At 43.1% G+C, this 19,106-nt stretch overlaps 1 protein-coding gene across 1 annotated transcript in view; it reads right to left on the reverse strand.

The window, feature by feature from the left end:
- Window positions 1-17,925, reverse strand: part of ttc9b (tetratricopeptide repeat domain 9B) — a gene marked incomplete at its 5' end in the record, with an annotated part of 33,335 nt that extends 15,410 nt beyond the window's left edge. Inside the window, 3 exon segments of the mRNA XM_079514593.1 lie at window positions 17,473-17,852; window positions 17,854-17,894; window positions 17,896-17,925. Coding sequence (XP_079370719.1) covers window positions 17,473-17,852; window positions 17,854-17,894; window positions 17,896-17,925 — 451 coding nt within the window.
- Between the last annotated feature and the right edge of the window lie 1,181 nt (window positions 17,926-19,106).

Raw genomic sequence — 19,106 nt, forward strand, 5'->3', positions numbered from 1 at the left:
ACCTCGCTCCAAGCATTGTTCTATTCACCCCAAATAGTTTCTGACTCAACTTAAATTCTCAGCTGTGTGTGTGTGTGTGTGTGTGTGTGTGTGTGTGTGTGTGTGTGTGTGTGTGTGTGTGTGTGTGTGTGTGTGTGTGTGTGTGCATGCGCGCGTGCGTGTGCGTGCATGCGTGTGTGCGTGATTATCAAATCATACTTCTCATAATCTCCTTGCCTTCTGAATGTATTGTTTTCCTGGGTCTTTTGAGTTGAAACAGACATTCAGATGGATAGTGAGTTGAGTGAAATAAAACACATAATACACTTATTTTTTATTGAGATTATATCTGCAATTGTACTCCAAGCCACAGACATAATTCTGTTGTGGCGCTCAGAGGCCATTAGCAGGCTGGTGATGTCATCTGTGGAAACAGGGCAGATGCTCGCCTGCAGCTCTGCAGGTCAAAACATCTATTATAAATAAAGCAATTGCCTTCCACCACAGATCAGAGACCATCTATGAATAACTCTTTTTAAAATCCCACATTTTACTGGCAAAAATGAAGTGGGCTTGGCAGGCTTGCCAGCATTGATTCATGACTCCTGGGTAGCGAATACTTGCTTACTTTATCTTTTGAAAGCCGTTGTTATGGACAGTTTTGTCCATCTAGTTGGTACAAGACAGATGTGAGTGCCTCACTGCCTCTGCAGAGGTCAATGGAGAACGCTGCCAAGTGGTTTTTGCGTGGAATCTCACAAGACTGTAATCTGATTACAAGCTGTAAATGTGTTCCGAATAAGTACCCAGTTAATGGCTGAGGCGTGAACTCTCATAATTTCCCAAAATGGCAAAGATCAGCAACAGCAACCAACCAGTTGTGCTTTAGGAACAGACACATGCCTGTACATTATACACATCACATACAGGCGATCACAAACACACGTCATCAGTGTCACACCTACTCTCCCACACACACTCAGTGTAGCAGTAGGCTATTTGTATTGCACTTCATGGTCCCTAATCAGACCCAAAAAACCAAGAATACACTCATACATGTACTGTTTTGTGTTCTATGAATACTGTACATGCTTGCAGAGAGCACAAAAGAGAGAAAAACAGAGAGACACTACGTTTTAAGTTATATTTTATTGATCCCTTGAGGTCATTTGACCTATTAGTTACTTGCCAGAATTTGAACCCAGGCATGTTGAGTACACCAAGGTTTTATGTTAGAATTGTTGAGTATGGGTCCCCAGCATGTAGAAACTGCCGGATGCTAACTTGCATATGTTGAGCAATTTTCATAATTGGCATAATATGTGACCATACCATTAACAAGCTATAAGGGGGGGGGGGGGGGGGGAAATCAAAATTTCCTCATGCATTATGTAGCATGTGATGTGTCAAAATAACTAGGGGGTTTTCATGATGCTGAATCCATTCCAAGCATTCGTTTTGCACAAAAAAACACTCATTTGGCTAAAACGACAATAGCCGGCATCACAAATGTGATGATGTCAGCACATTTGGGTGCCTATGGCACGTTGGCCGTTTTTAGCCCAATGAGTGTTTTTTTCCCCCAAAACTAATGGATTCAGCAATTTGGGGTTCAGTGTCTTGCCCAAGGACACTTTGACATGTAGCCGGGATTCAAACCGCCAACCCATGGATCATTGGATGACCTGCTCTAGCTCCTGAGCCACAGTCACCCTGTGGTATGCAACCATACCATTGTTAATGGTATGGTCACATATTATGCCAATTATGAAAATTGCTCAACATATGCAAGTTAGCATCCGGCAGTTTCTACATGCTGGGAACCCATACTCAACATTTCTAACATAAAACCTTGGTGTACTCAACATGCCTGGGTTCACATTCTGGCAAGTGAACTAATAGGTCAAATGAGAAAGATTAATTTCCTCAAGGAAATATCCTAACTATGTGAAGCAGTGGGCAGCTACTGAAAACTGCCCGGCAACCATCTCCAGGCGTCCAGCTCTTGAAAGAGAACGATTCTAAGTTTACACAGTAGGGCTCATACCGTTTTAATCTTCACATCGTGGTAATAATCTTTCCTTATCAGGTCATCATTTTCATTTCCTTCTGCTCTTCTAGAGTGCTTGTTTCAACTGTGGAAAATAACTGGTGCAGTGTCCGTACTGGTGCTAACTCAATGTAAAATTGGCCCAGTGAGGCTCATATACTGTACTGTAGCAACAGAATCCATCAGTGCTGGTTCAGCAAAATGCAGCCGACACAACCTTTACATTTCAATGACAACACAGCCAGGGTGTAACAGGGATAAGCCTTCAATGTCAGCGCCTATAAGCAGCCCATGTAAACGAAGCATTCAATCTTAAGCCAGAGCTAGCAGGGGAAAGCTCAGATATGAAATATGGCTTTTTTTAATCAACAGCTTTTGGGTGGAATATATAAATAGCCAAAATGTTGACAGTTGTTGAAATCATGTTGTTGAAATCATGACAGCACTATTGGTTCAGTACTGATGAATATTTCACTTTGTCTCTCTCTCTGTGGATGTCAGAAAGGACATGTTCCTGTGACCTGATGGTGTGACTTTCGAACATGTCTTTTTTACTCAGTCCAATCTTCTTTTTTTCTCCACTCTTTCTCCTTATTTCTCTCTCTCTCTCTCTCTCTCTCTCTCTCTCTCTCTCTGCCATCCTCAACCAACACCCCCCCCCCACCCATAGTTGAGTGGATCTTATTTACTAGTGTGACGATAGTCGTCCAGGCCTGCCACGGCCGTGATGTCATCATTTAGCTGTGGATAGGAATTATCAGGATTGGTCTTGTCCTCCCGGCGAGAAACGCTACACAGTAAAATCCCTAGTGTTCATTTAACATAGAAGAGTGTGCAGATGGAACCAAATGGACCGTTTTGGTTCTATTTGAGTTCCATTTATATTAAGGACTTTACTGTGCAAATGCACCCCTGCATAAACTCAACAACAACGTCCTCTAGTCGCTTATATCCTGCCTGTCACTCTACTGTTATCTCCCTCGCCCGACTACTGTACATAATCGGCTCCTATTAAACCGTCCTCCGTCCAGTTTCTCTCGCTCCTCTCCATCTTCACCCCCTCTGCCTCATTTCCTTCATGGCACCCCCTTTAGCCTCAGCACCGACTCACAAAGTCCACCCCCCCATCCTCAGTTTGTGCTCCAAAATCCCCCGTCCCTCTCCCACATTCTGCAATTCTTCTCTCTTGTTTTGTTTCTCCCGTTTTACGTTATTCCTATCTGTTTAAGCCCTTAAAACTGGGAAAGCATCTGTGTCATATTAGATTTTTGCGTTGGCTATTTAAAAAATCACACCCGTGTGAACTGAGTGGTGCAACTACACATTTATTGTTATAGTTACGTCACATACTAACCATAGCAACCATGCTCGTTTCTTTGGTTTCTAACCATAGCAACCATGCTCGTTTTTTTGGTACGAACAAACACGGGTACAAAGCCAGTTGTTGGAGTGGTTTGCACCACTCAAAAATAGCAGACCCACTACAAGCGTGCCGTGTTGTGTGAGCTTGTACATGCTATGTTTTAAAATGTATTGAAAATGTATTTAGAAGGCATTTATAGGATCGGCCTCAAGACTTAAGGGGTTAATTACTCTCTCTCTCTCTCTCTCTCTCTCTCTCTCTCTCTCTCTCTCTCTCTCTCTAAATAGTAGTGTGGTGGTGGTGGTGGTGGTACAGTAGTGATATAAAGAGTAGTGTGGTGGTGGTGGTGGTGGTGGTGGTGTTACAGTAGTGATATAAAGAGTAGTGTGGTGGTGGTGGTACAGTAGTGATGTAAAGAGTAGTGTGGTGGTGGTACAGTAGTGATGTAAAGAGTAGTGTGGTGGTGGTACAGTAGTGATATAAAGAGTAGTGTGGTGGTGGTGGTACAGTAGTGATGTAAAGAGTAGTGTGGTGGTGGTACAGTAGTGATGTAAAGAGTAGTGTGGTGGTGGTACAGTAGTGATATAAAGAGTAGTGTGGTGGTGGTGGTACAGTAGTGATGTAAAGAGTAGTGTGGTGGTGGTACAGTAGTGATGTAAAGAGTAGTGTGGTGGTGGTACAGTAGTGATATAAAGAGTAGTGGTGGTGGTACAGTAGTGATGTAAAGAGTAGTGTGGTGGTGGTGGTGGTGGTACAGTAGTGATGTAAAGAGTAGTGTGGTGGTGGTGGTACAGTAGTGATATAAAGAGTAGTGTGGTGGTGGTACAGTAGTGATATAAAGAGTAGTGTGGTGGTACAGTAGTGATGTAAAGAGTAGTGTGGTGGTGGTGGTACAGTAGTGATATAAAGAGTAGTGTGGTGGTACAGTAGTGATGTAAAGAGTAGTGTGGTGGTGGTACAGTAGTGATGTAAAGAGTAGTGTGGTGGTGGTACAGTAGTGATGTAAAGAGTAGTGTGGTGGTGGTGGTGGTACAGTAGTGATGTAAAGAGTAGTGTGGTGGTGGTGGTACAGTATGTAAAGAGTAGTGTGGTGGTGGTACAGTAGTGATGTAAAGAGTAGTGTGGTGGTGGTACAGTAGTGATGTAAAGAGTAGTGTGGTGGTGGTACAGTAGTGATGTAAAGAGTAGTGTGGTGGTGGTGGTGGTACAGTAGTGATGTAAAGAGTAGTGTGGTGGTGGTACAGTAGTGATGTAAAGAGTAGTGTGGTGGTGGTGGTGGTACAGTAGTGATGTAAAGAGTAGTGTGGTGGTGGTGGTACAGTATGTAAAGAGTAGTGTGGTGGTGGTACAGTAGTGATGTAAAGAGTAGTGTGGTGGTGGTACAGTAGTGATATAAAGAGTAGTGTGGTGGTGGTACAGTAGTGATGTAAAGAGTAGTGTGGTGGTGGTACAGTAGTGATATAAAGAGTAGTGTGGTGGTACAGTAGTGATGTAAAGAGTAGTGTGGTGGTGGTACAGTAGTGATGTAAAGAGTAGTGTGGTGGTGGTGGTGGTGGTGGTGGTGGTACAGTAGTGATGTAAAGAGTAGTGTGGTGGTGGTACAGTAGTGATATAAATAGTAGTGTGGTGGTGGTACAGTAGTGATGTAAAGAGTAGTGTGGTGGTGGTACAGTAGTGATGTAAAGAGTAGTGTGGTGGTGGTGGTACAGTAGTGATATAAAGAGTAGTGTGGTGGTGGTACAGTAGTGATGTAAAGAGTAGTGTGGTGGTGGTACAGTAGTGATGTAAAGAGTAGTGTGGTGGTGGTACAGTAGTGATGTAAAGAGTAGTGTGGTGGTGGTGGTGGTGGTACAGTAGTGATGCAAAGAGTAGTGTGGTGGTGGTGGTACAGTAGTGATGTAAAGAGTAGTGTGGTGGTGGTACACTAGTGATATAAAGAGTAGTGGTGGTGGTACAGTAGTGATATAAAGAGTAGTGTGGTGGTGGTGGTACAGTAGTGATGTAAAGAGTAGTGTGGTGGTGGTACAGTAGTGATGTAAAGAGTAGTGTGGTGGTGGTACAGTAGTGATGTAAAGAGTAGTGTGGTGGTGGTACAGTAGTGATATAAAGAGTAGTGTGGTGGTGGTACAGTAGTGATATAAAGAGTAGTGTGGTGGTGGTACAGTAGTGATGTAAAGAGTAGTGTGGTGGTGGTACAGTAGTGATATAACGAGTAGTGTGGTGGTGGTACAGTAGTGATGTAAAGAGTAGTGTGGTGGTGGTACAGTAGTGATATAACGAGTAGTGTGGTGGTGGTACAGTAGTGATGTAAAGAGTAGTGTGGTGGTGGTACAGTAGTGATGTAAAGAGTAGTGTGGTGGTGGTGGTGGTACAGTAGTGATGTAAAGAGTAGTGTGGTGGTGGTACAGTAGTGATGTAAAGAGTAGTGTGGTGGTGGTACAGTAGTGATGTAAAGAGTAGTGTGGTGGTGGTACAGTAGTGATGTAAAGAGTAGTGTGGTGGTGGTGGTGGTGGTACAGTAGTGATGTAAAGAGTAGTGTGGTGGTGGTGGTACAGTAGTGATGTAAAGAGTAGTGTGGTGGTGGTACACTAGTGATATAAAGAGTAGTGTGGTGGTGGTGGTGGTGGTGGTGGTGGTGGTACAGTAGTGATGTAAAGAGTAGTGTGGTGGTGGTACAGTAGTGATGTAAAGAGTAGTGTGGTGGTGGTACAGTAGTGATATAACGAGTAGTGTGGTGGTGGTACAGTAGTGATGTAAAGAGTAGTGTGGTGGTGGTACAGTAGTGATATAAAGAGTAGTGTGGTGGTGGTACAGTAGTGATATAAAGAGTAGTGTGGTGGTGGTACAGTAGTGATATAAAGAGTAGTGTGGTGGTGGTACAGTAGTGATGTAAAGAGTAGTGTGGTGGTGGTACAGTAGTGATGTAAAGAGTAGTGTGGTGGTGGTACAGTAGTGATGTAAAGAGTAGTGTGGTGGTGGTACAGTAGTGATATAAAGAGTAGTGTGGTGGTGGTACAGTAGTGATATAAAGAGTAGTGTGGTGGTGGTACAGTAGTGATATAAAGAGTAGTGTGGTGGTGGTACAGTAGTGATGTAAAGAGTAGTGTGGTGGTGGTACAGTAGTGATGTAAAGAGTAGTGTGGTGGTGGTACAGTAGTGATATAACGAGTAGTGTGGTGGTGGTACAGTAGTGATGTAAAGAGTAGTGTGGTGGTGGTACAGTAGTGATGTAAAGAGTAGTGTGGTGGTGGTACAGTAGTGATATAAAGAGTAGTGTGGTGGTGGTACAGTAGTGATGTAAAGAGTAGTGTGGTGGTGGTACAGTAGTGATATAAAGAGTAGTGTGGTGGTGGTACAGTAGTGATATAACGAGTAGTGTGGTGGTGGTACAGTAGTGATGTAAAGAGTAGTGTGGTGGTGGTACAGTAGTGATATAAAGAGTAGTGTGGTGGTGGTACAGTAGTGATATAAAGAGTAGTGTGGTGGTGGTACAGTAGTGATATAAAGAGTAGTGTGGTGGTGGTACAGTAGTGATGTAAAGAGTAGTGTGGTGGTGGTACAGTATTGATGTAAAGAGTAGTGTGGTGGTGGTACAGTAGTGATGTAAAGAGTAGTGTGGTGGTGGTACAGTAGTGATATAAAGAGTAGTGTGGTGGTGGTACAGTAGTGATATAAAGAGTAGTGTGGTGGTGGTACAGTAGTGATATAAAGAGTAGTGTGGTGGTGGTACAGTAGTGATGTAAAGAGTAGTGTGGTGGTGGTACAGTAGTGATGTAAAGAGTAGTGTGGTGGTGGTACAGTAGTGATATAACGAGTAGTGTGGTGGTGGTACAGTAGTGATGTAAAGAGTAGTGTGGTGGTGGTACAGTAGTGATATAAAGAGTAGTGTGGTGGTGGTACAGTAGTGATATAAAGAGTAGTGTGGTGGTGGTACAGTAGTGATATAAAGAGTAGTGTGGTGGTGGTACAGTAGTGATGTAAAGAGTAGTGTGGTGGTGGTACAGTAGTGATGTAAAGAGTAGTGTGGTGGTGGTACAGTAGTGATATAAAGAGTAGTGTGGTGGTGGTACAGTAGTGATGTAAAGAGTAGTGTGGTGGTGGTACAGTAGTGATGTAAAGAGTAGTGTGGTGGTGGTACAGTAGTGATATAAAGAGTAGTGTGGTGGTGGTACAGTAGTGATATAAAGAGTAGTGTGGTGGTGGTACAGTAGTGATATAAAGAGTAGTGTGGTGGTGGTACAGTAGTGATGTAAAGAGTAGTGTGGTGGTGGTACAGTAGTGATGTAAAGAGTAGTGTGGTGGTGGTACAGTAGTGATATAACGAGTAGTGTGGTGGTGGTACAGTAGTGATGTAAAGAGTAGTGTGGTGGTGGTACAGTAGTGATATAAAGAGTAGTGTGGTGGTGGTACAGTAGTGATATAAAGAGTAGTGTGGTGGTGGTACAGTAGTGATATAAAGAGTAGTGTGGTGGTGGTACAGTAGTGATGTAAAGAGTAGTGTGGTGGTGGTGGTGGTACAGTAGTGATGTAAAGAGTAGTGTGGTGGTGGTACAGTAGTGATGTAAAGAGTAGTGTGGTGGTGGTACAGTAGTGATGTAAAGAGTAGTGTGGTGGTGGTGGTGGTGGTACAGTAGTGATGTAAAGAGTAGTGTGGTGGTGGTACAGTAGTGATGTAAAGAGTAGTGTGGTGGTGGTGGTACAGTAGTGATGTAAAGAGTAGTGTGGTGGTGGTACAGTAGTGTACAGTAGTGTGGTGGTGGTACAGTAGAGTGAGCACCCAGCCGTGTGCTCCACAGTGATGCTACACCATCTGCAGTCCTGGCACACCTCCCATTCTGCTACCTCCAACACATACACACACATACCCAGTGGTGGAAGAAGTACTCACATGCATTACTAAAGTAAAAGTATCCAGACGGCAATGTAGAAATACTCTACAAGTAATATGGACTTTTACAAGTAAAAGTCCATATTACTTAAAGTAGAAAGTACTCATTATGCAGAATGTCCCCTCACAAGTTTTCATATCTTTTGAAAATAGCAGATCTAGAGTAGAAGTCAAAATATTGGAAATTGGAAATACTCAAGTAAAGTACAAAAACCACAAAATTGTACTTAAGTACAGTACTTACGTAAATGTACTCAGGTACTTTCCACCACTGCACTTAACCCTCACCCACCTCCATCTCTTAACTACCAATCACCAATGTGTTTGTAAAGGTGTCTACTAACATATCCCACATTCAACCACCCTAGGGGAATTTTTGACAGCTGCTGAAAGTTAGGGTACCATACAACCATTATAAGGCAAAATGTTCTAAATTTCATTATGCTTTAAGTAGCATGTGACGTGTCAAACTGGGGTTTTTACATGATTCTGAATCCATTCCAAGCATTCGTTTTGCACGAAAAACACTCCTTGGGCTTAAAAAGGCCATAGCCGTCATCACAAATGTGATGAGGTCAGCACATTTGGTCACATTTGGGCAAGTGTCTATGGCCGAATTTAGCCCAACGAGTGCTTGGAATGGGTTCAGAATCATGACGTCAACCCCCTAGTTTGGCCATAGACCCCCTAGTTTGGCCATAGCCACTTGCCCAAATATGTTGACCTCATCACATTTGTGATGACGGCTATGGCCGTTTTTAGCCCAAGGAGTGTTTTTCGTGCAAAACTAATGCTTGGAATGGATTCAGAATGATGAAAACCCCCTAGTTTGACACGTCACATGCTACTTAGAATAATGACATTTAGAACATTTTGTCTTATAATGGTTGTATGGTATCAAAAATTCCCCTAGGGTGGTTGAATAGAAACCAATGTGGGATATGTTAGTAGACACCTTTACAAACACATTGGTGAAGAAAATTCTTGGTAAGAAATGTATTCCCAGATTTGACATTATACTGATAATATTCCCTGACTACCATGTCTCTCTCTCCTCTCTGACACCCTCCATTCTAGTATTACTTAGCCCTAGTCCTGTCTCTTATCGCCCTCTCCACCCGTCTCCCTCCCCTCCAAAGCATCTCCCTCTGTGACGTAGCTTGGCAGGAGATGAAAGGGAGGAGCTTTATTCTTCTTTATTCTCTGCTTTTGCAAAGCCACTGGTTCACCGTACAGTAACAAGGGGCTTCCGCTCTCCTTTAAGCTTAAGATTTATACTTACTGTAGTCGTATCCGTATGACGGTGTCCCACACCGTAAACATCTGACGCATTGTGAGCTTGTAGATCTGCAATGTTCGCCACAGCACACCATTGTAGGAATCATGTGTGTGTGTGTGTGTGTGTGTGTGTGTGTGTGTGTGTGTGTGTGTGTGTGTGTGTGTGTGTGTGTGTGTGTGTGTGTGTGTGTGTGTGTGTGTGTGCTCGTGTATTCATTTTCTTCAGTCACTTGTACCCCTTGTGTGCGTATTCTGGGGTGAACATTCTGTGAAAATAGCAGATCTATAAGCTCACCGTGCGCTGCAACGCATTGGGAGACTGTAGATTGTCTATTTTGGGTGAAGACATTTGAGTTTGAGGGAAATAGCGTTGGGGGACCCCAGGATATTAAGTGTATAGGATTACGTGGTTGGGAGTGTAAGAATTGACCCAAGATGAACCCGTCTGTTTTTACGTCTGTGAGACTGGGCATAGGCCTACACACACACACTCACACTGAAACGTGTGCACACTCACACGCATACATACACACACACAAATTCAAAACTAGTTTATGACACAGCAGGTTGCTTTTAGGCTCGAGTCGTTTCCGGATGAACCTCATTCTGTGGCAGTGATCCATTATCCTATGGCTCCACAGTCAGCTACTTTATACATTAACCCTGTGCCCTGCCATGTCAAGGCCCCATATGCTGATTCATGTCTGAGTCTGTGAGTGCAGAGCCAACATGGTCAAATCTGCAGTGTCCATTTTTGCACTTAAGAGTTATATTAACACATTGCTAAATCATCACACTGAGTAGATCAACGGAGAGCTGCGGAGGCGCCTGAAGCCCTGAATAGCAAAAAGGTGTTTACTTTGATGTGATGATGAAACAAAAATAATCCACTTGTCCTTCTCTCTCTCTCTCTCTCTCTCTCTCTCTCTCTCTCTCTCTCTCTCTCTCTCTCTCTCTCTCTCTCTCTCTCTCTCTCTTCTCTCTCTCTCTCTCACTGTGCCAATGTGCCAGGGACGGACCCTATATGTCCAGATCTGTCCCTCAAGGAACCCACTTTGAGAACCAGTACAGTAGATGGTCCCCTCCTGTGTGTCACTAGTAACCCCACTGTTGTTGTCCAGACTCCCATGGGAGGGTGTAGACACCACTGTCTCCTACAATACAGGAGTCAACAGCTTCTTCTTTTCAGCAGACATGGAAGACTTTCACTATCATCACTATTTTCACTTTCACCATCTCTCCTAGATCTGCTTCCTGCTGAACATGACATGTATTATTGTGTTAATGTTGTATGCTATGTTGAATGCTATGCTATATGTTGAATTGAATACATAGGAGCACAAGGGAAACAAGTCTGCAGGACATTTTCGTGTTCTCCTTTTATCTTTAATGTCTTACCGCGGTTTACATTTCTGTCTAATAAAGTAATCAATCAATCAATCAATCAATCAATCAATCAATCAATCAATCAATCAATCAATCAATCAATCAATCAATCAAAAGACAGACGTGTACCCCGAACCAACCAGTAGGAGGGATACAGGATGCTAATATTGTTAATAGTTTTTGGATTAAGGTTGGTGAGGGGTGCGTTAATAGTTTTTGGATTAAGGTTGGTGAGAGATGCGTTAATAGTTTTTGGATTAAGGTTGGTGAGAGATGCGTTAATAGTTTTTGGATTAAGGTTGGTGAGGGGTGCATTGAAAAGACTGGATTAAGGTTGGTGAGGGGTGCATTAAAAGACTGGATTAAGGTTGGTGAGAGGTGCATTAAAAGACTGGATTAAGGTTGGTGAGAGGTGCATTGAAAAGACTGGATTAAGGTTGGTGATGGGTGCATTAAAAGACTGGATTAAGGTTGGTGAGAGGTGCATTGAAAAGACTGGATTAAGGTTGGTGAGGGGTGCATTAAAAAGACTGGATTAAGGTTGGTGAGGGGTGCATTAAAAAGACTGGATTAAGGTTGGTGAGGGGTGCATTAAAAAGACTGGATTAAGGTTGGTGAGGGGTGCATTAAAAAGACTGGATTAAGGTTGGTCAATGGTGAGGGATGCGTTGCTCCCCTGCTTGCGGTTATGTTTAGGTTAGAGTTAGAGATAGGGAGGGGACAGAACCTCCAACACAGGGACAATGGGAGGAGTTGATTCAGGAGATACATCTCATGGAGAAACTGACACACCGTCTGAGACTGCAGGAAGAACAAATGGAGGACAAATGGTCCAAATGGACAACATTTAAGACGGAACAGCAAGAATAAGGGTATGGGGGAATGAGGAACAACAGTAAATGCCTAGAAATATGTAACAACGCAATGTCGATTTTATTTGTATTTGTTCATGTTTGTTTGTACTGTATGTGTTTTTCTTTCTTTTGCTATTGTTCAAAAATTAATAAAAATGTAAGTGACAAAAAAAAAGAGTTAGAGATAGGGTTAGTACTAGTACTAGTAGGCAAAACCTCTTGTGTGCGGTCCAAATGAACACAGCACAGCGCCCCCTACCCCACTGACAACCAATCACAAGCCGAGTTTGGAAATGGTGGCCTATGAAAACAAATATTGCATACAGGATGGGATACAATCCCCTAGCCTAGCACACTGGTTTCCAAACACTGGGTCGGAACCCATTTGTGGGCCGTGGACACATTTTTAATAGGTCACTTCATTTTTTGTTTTTCATTCTTATTATTTCGAAACATTTTCATACCAACATTTCCAGTAATAATAAAATAATAATCAACAGTTTTCCATTTGATAATTTCCTCTATCTTGTTCTTTCACGGTTAATGCCCTTTTGTGTTCACTCCTCTGACCATCTTGTGTTTCAAATTTCAAAGAAGTGCTGAGCTGACAACAGAATATAGAAACTTGCGACTCTCTCTTTCTGTTGACAGGCCATGTCATTAAAAAAGTTGCTGTGACTGGCACAAGACACACTAGAAAAATGACAAAAGAAAAATGCACACGCACGCACGCACGCACGCACGCACGCACGCACGCACGCACGCACGCACGCACGCACGCACGCACGCACGCACACACACACACACACACACACACACACACACACACACACACACATATATATGCGCGCACACGCAATATACCCATTCAGTCAAACTCAGCAATGTCAGCATGGGTACAACAACAATGGCAGGACGACCCATGTGAATACCTCCCCCCCACCCCACCCCCTCCCTTGCTCTCTCTCTCTCTCTCTCTCTCTCTCTCTCACAGACACACACACACACACACACACACACACACACACACACACACACACACACACACACACACAGCCAACACACACACTTACAGTATAGGCATGCATTAACAAACACATACATGCCCAGCACACACACACACACACACACACACACACACACACACACACACACACACACACACACACACACACACACACACACACACACACGCACAATCATGCATATTTATACACAACACATGCACTGTGTTGCTGGTGGTAGTGCTGCTCTTGTATCATGCATCAGAGCGTGAGACACTGACCAATCAAATGGCAGCTGTTAACCACAGGGGCCACCGTCTGTCCGACGCTGGTAACAAGGTACAGGGCAGGAATCGTAGAATTTACTGCCGGGATTATGAAGCAGAAACCCTAAATGTATTGCCTGATGGAGGTTTTATTCATTGTTAGAATTCTAAATATTGAATATTGTTCAAACATTTTTTGTTTTCTTTGGTAGTGGCTCCTGAACTGCCAGTACCACGGTGTATTGCGATAATAGCCAGAGCCGAACAGAGAATAACGCTAAAAAGGAAAGCATAAGGTTATACAGGTCAGGTACTGTTGTTATCAGGCGTTAGGTTGAAGTTTAGGTTTACATACCGTATACGATTAAAATGGTTGTGTTTAGGCACTAGTTAGACTCGGCACCCAGGCTTTTATTTTCGTTCGCATTCGGCTAAAAAACAACTTTTGCTAATTTCGCTAACCAATAGCGGTCGCTCCAAATTCGGTGACGTCAGTGTTCTCCGGCTGGCGCTCAGATCAGTCAACCTGATCAGTCAACCAAGTCTTGCATCTTATTAATGTCAGGTAAGGATCTAGGAATGCAGCCAGTGTTTAGCCAATGAGATTGAGTTTCTTGAGTGTGTAGAATAGTTCATATATGGAGACGGCCAAATATGGAGAAGACTGGATTATCACCGAGCGTATGACGTAATAAAGATGTGGATTAAAGGACCCAATGCCAGGGTGTAATTGGTTTTCGATGGTGACGTAATGACGATATGTTTTAGTGTTGGGGGAATTAAAGGTAATGCCCCTATGTATACATGTATGTAATCTGACACCACTGCCATATCAAACACAAGTAGTCATTACGTCATGCGCTGGCACGGTGCATACGCATCAAACATCGACACCCTGGACGAAAACTATTACTTGCGCGCTCTGCTTGCGCATGTAATAATAGTCTTTATTGTCTCCACATCATATATTTTCTTTGTCATAGACACTTGTACAGAACATTAATAATTCTACTCGAGTTGGAAGCATTAAGACGCATTTTAACCCTCAATGGCTTCCTTTCTGAAAAATAACGTCATTGTGAAAAGATTCACGCGTTTAGATATTGTATTTACAATGAGATGCGGTCGGGAGCTGGTGCCACTTGAACCCAGACGTAACGTAGGACTACAAAATGACGTCGGACTTAAATACAGAATGTTTAGAGTACCAACAGGTGACAAAGTGGCGCTGTTGAGCTTCACACTGTGAACAGTAGTTCTTAGTGTAACACCAGCACAGAGCTGCAGTACAAAGACTACGGTGTAGCACATGCACAGGTGCATGATGAGAGGCAGTACAGTACAGTACAATACAGTACAGACTACATAGTCCGACAACCAATAGTCTGACAGCCAATAGTCCGACAGCCAATAGTCCGACAGCCAATAGTCCGACAACCAATAGTCCGACACTCCAACAGCACGACTCAGTTCAGACGGGTCTTTTTTTTATAATAATAATAATAATAATAATAATAATAATAATAATAATAATAATAATAATAATAATAATAATAATAATAAGGGTAATAAGGGTAATAATAATAATGACACCTTCGTTGAAAAAACCCAAAGTTGTAAAATCATATAAACATAATTGTCCCGGTGAAAATCACCCGGATCACTCAGGTTGTGTGTTCTAGCAGTGTTTCTCCCTCTCACAAAATTAATTTCTGTTTTAAGGTGTATATATGTATTGTTTTTATATGACATAAGGGTTAAGCGTGTGTGACACTTCACTGCGCACACACATGCACATGCATGCCGGTCCACATGTTAGTATGTGACATTTGGAAACAGAAAGGATCGTGTTTGAGTTATTACAACAGAGAAAAGGACGTCTGGCGGTTGCCATAGCAATTATGGCCCCCATCGTGTGCTAAGCAGTCCATTCAATTCTTTCATTCCCCTCTGCTTCAGTCTCTATTTCTCTCAAAGGTTGCCTCCTTAACCAACCAAGACCCATTTCAAATATAGCAAAATAGATGATCTACAAGTTAACAACACGTCACAATGTGTTGAGCTTGTAGATCTGCTATTTTTGAGTGGTGCAAACCACTCCAACAACCAGCTTTGTCTGTATCTATGTATCTATGTATGTGTGTACCTGTACGTGGGGCCACGTATAGGTGAGCATGGTTGCTATGGTTAGTGTGTGACGTCACTGCACCACTCAGTTCACACGGGTGTGATTTTTTAATTATTTTTGAATAATTTAAGACATTTGCCCATCTACCCATACCCAATAGGGACTCCAGGTTCAAAGTGGTTAACAAAGCGGCTAACATCAACCCATGCCATGCAGCTGTAGGTAGGGATGTGGAAACAACAACAACTAGTCAACTACTATACTGCTCCCATTGAAACAACAACAACTAGTCAACTACTATACTGCTCCCATTGCCGCGTCGGCTGCTCCTTTCCAGCATGAAAATATTTTCTTGATTGGATGGATATATTTCAACACCTGAACATTTATTTACCAATTTACCAAATAACCAATTAGTTATTTAGCACATGGCGCAGCATCCACACGCACACACACGCGCACGCGCGTGCACGTCACACACACACACACACACACACACACACACACACACACACACACACACACACACACACACACACACACACACTGTGTGTCTGTGTTGGATACAGTTTACAGTTTTTGGAAATTATAGAGCCTGTGTGTGCAAATCTATGGTCAATGACACACAACACGAAAACATTTTAACACACAATTTCTGCACGGCGGCAGCAGCAGCAGGCAGCAATAGGCCTATACTGTAGGCTATGTCTTACCTATAATTGGGAGAAAGTGCCTTCCCTTTCCCCATGAATTTATCGAACCGGTCCGGGCAATAGTTTATTAAATGAGTTTGCAATGAGATCTCCAGCTCAAATGTGAACAGAGGTGCAACCATTAACAGGTTCCTATAAGGTTCCTACTATACCTAAGCAATTATTATACTCAAATCAAACAAACACCTTTTTCAACATACCGGTATTTTATTCTGGTATGTTTATATTTAAGTTAAATACATTATTGTTATAATATATTTTTGTAGGCCTATATATATTATAATACAATATATAAATTATATATATTGTATTCAGGTGAGCAAGATACTTTTGACCTGTTGTTATTGTTGTTAGAAATGTGTTATGAGACCACAACTTCAATCATTGCTCATATGTCCACAGTGTGTGCTCATACACCTCTGCTATAGTCTTACAGATGTATTTCCTATAGAAGGGTTAGTCAATAATGACCACTGACCATGTGGTAGTGGTATAGTCATTAGTCAATAATGTGACTGGAATGTTATAACACTTTAACCACTGAATATTTGAATGTATTAACCTGAATGGCAACAAAGCTGTCCTCGGATGCACACATAGGCCTATTTCAGACAGTGAATTGTTTTTCTTATAACAAGCCTGGATGTAGTACTGGGGTTTTACCTATTGTTATGGTATAGTTGCCAAGGTGGGGTCCGAGGACCCACAGGGATCCTTGAGGGAGTTCCAGGGGGTCCCCATGGCTAAATGATAGTTTGGAACCAAATGGACCCTTATGGGTCTATAACTCTGAGAGTGTACAAATGTTTGTGTACAAAAACATTTGTACACTCTCTGAATTAAACATATACAATATAAATGGGTGGTCCCAGAGATAGAAATGCCATTAAATGTAGACTAATGCATGTCAACCTGGGGGTCCTTGAAATTAAACGGGTTGAGAATCTCTGCTAGAACCTTAAATATCTTCTCTCATGGGGGTCCCTGCATGGCATATCTTTTCAAATGGGGGTCCGCGGGATAATTAGTGTCAATTTGGGGGTCCTTGACATGGAAACGTTTGGGAACCACTGCCCTAATAGAGTGAGGGGAATTTGCTACATAATAATAATTAAGGAACATATAGGCTACTACACAGCAAACTGGCTGCAGCACTATAATTTAGGAATTAACCTGCTAAATTGCACAATAGTGAAGGGGGAAAAATACTCCATAATCGCCATTCGCCATTAGGTTAAATCAGTCGCTATCAGTTAACACTAGGATATACCGCAGTACAACGTATATAGCCTATATTATTTTTGGCCTATCGCAGCATCTAATACGACAAACAACACTTTGCTTTCTAGCTATAAAGACCATTCTTTCTGTGAACCCTATGAACCGGAACGAACAATGGTGGCAGAAATATGGGTTATAGCAACGAGCTTTCAGGTTCCAGAACTCCAGCTTTCTGTCGAAGCAGACCGACACTATAGGGTCCATATAGCTTTAAGGAAGACCTTAAGGCTATATGGACCAGAGGCTCCAGAGCTTACCGACACCGTGACTGGGTAGCTCACCTGTCAGGCTGTCATAGCACTCGATCTCCGTGATTTCCACAACTCTACGCTGTTCCTCCGTCAGTTTGGCCGTTGCTTGGTTGAGGAGGTTGACATCGGAGCCCGTGGTACCGTCGATAACATGCACCCCCTTGAGTTGCAGCAGAGCCCGGTGGTACTTGCCGATCGCCTCCCGGAATTTCTTCTCCTTGTAGCAGCGGTGGCCCTCCACCTTGAAGTCGACGGCTTTCTGGATCTTTGCTTCCATGTCCGTTTCAGCCGAGCCGGGTCGGTGCCCACCACCGCTGCCGTCTCCGCCCGCAGCCACCGCTAAACTCCGGCCACCCGTTTCGGGGTAGCTTTTGAGGCTCTTTATCTGATGCTGTTTGGCTTCCATGTCTTAGTGGGTGCAGGTGGAGCGGGCCATGCTGTGTGTTCTGTCGGAGGAGAGGACTGGAGAAGCGTGCTGGGCATAAAGGAGGGAGATGGAACGACAGGGCTCCAAATAAATGCCTCCGGTTTAAATCATCTACTTACACCTTTAAAACAAACATTAACATCTATGATAATGGTGCATTAAGTTTAAAAACAGGTAAATGGTTGGCCATAGCAATTATACTGCCCGACTGCCCGTCTTCCTAGGTTATTTCAACGTCTCTCGATAGGATGCTCAGGTCGTGAGGAGAAGCTTCAGGCACGCGCGCAGCTTCAGCACCATGGACAGCGCACACTAGCCAATTCCGGTGCATTGTGGGTGAAAAGAAGAGTCGACTCGTCGTGAGGCGCGCGCGTACTGCATCACGGAATACAAAACCTGAACATATAATTATTACCCTCCCGAAAAACACAGCATCTGCTGCATACGGGAATAGCGTGGTGGTGGTGGTAGTAAAGAGGTTCTAATTTACACGCATTGAATAGGCTAGACAAAACATTTGGTCTATTAATCCACTTTTTGAAACTGTAATAGGCTAATAGAGGATAGAATCACTCTTTCCATTAGCCTATATTAGGCTACATTTTAATTCAGACTGATATTGAAGATGGATAGATCATGGAGGGATGTATGGATGGACGGAGTTAGTGATTGGTGGAGATGGAGGAGAAGGGAGACAGCGACCTCCAGCGGGTGGCTTTGGCAGTTACATTGATTTGTGATGGGAATACTTGAGTAGGCCTATATACACTACACTGTAGGCCTGTTATAAGTAACCTATAGGCGCCATATACAAGAACACAACATGACGAACTGCACTCAAAACTCAGGTTGTGCTCTTTTATGTTGATGTGCCACTGAAAATCTATATAACCGGTAAATGGAAAGATTGTTACCTTTTTTGGTTGTCTTGTGGCCCCCCAACTTTAATAAGTAATCTTACAATTGTGAGCAAGACATGGATGCACAGCAACAATAATTAACTATAATAACATTCTGCTGCCCTAATCCATGGAAAACCTCATTCCACAGCCGGGGGTCCATCACGATCCATGGAAGCTTGTGTGTTGAGAAAGCACAGATGGGACATGAAACCGTACAGTTAAGAGGGCGAGGAGCTCAGTCATCATGGGAAGTCCCTCCCCTGGCCCTGCATGGGCCAGTCCCAGGCAGGACTGCTGCACTGACAGGCCTAACTATAATCTTTATCAAAAAGGAA

This window comes from Electrona antarctica, assembly GCF_951216825.1.
Source record: "Electrona antarctica genome assembly, chromosome: 11".
NCBI lineage: Eukaryota > Metazoa > Chordata > Actinopteri > Myctophiformes > Myctophidae > Electrona > Electrona antarctica.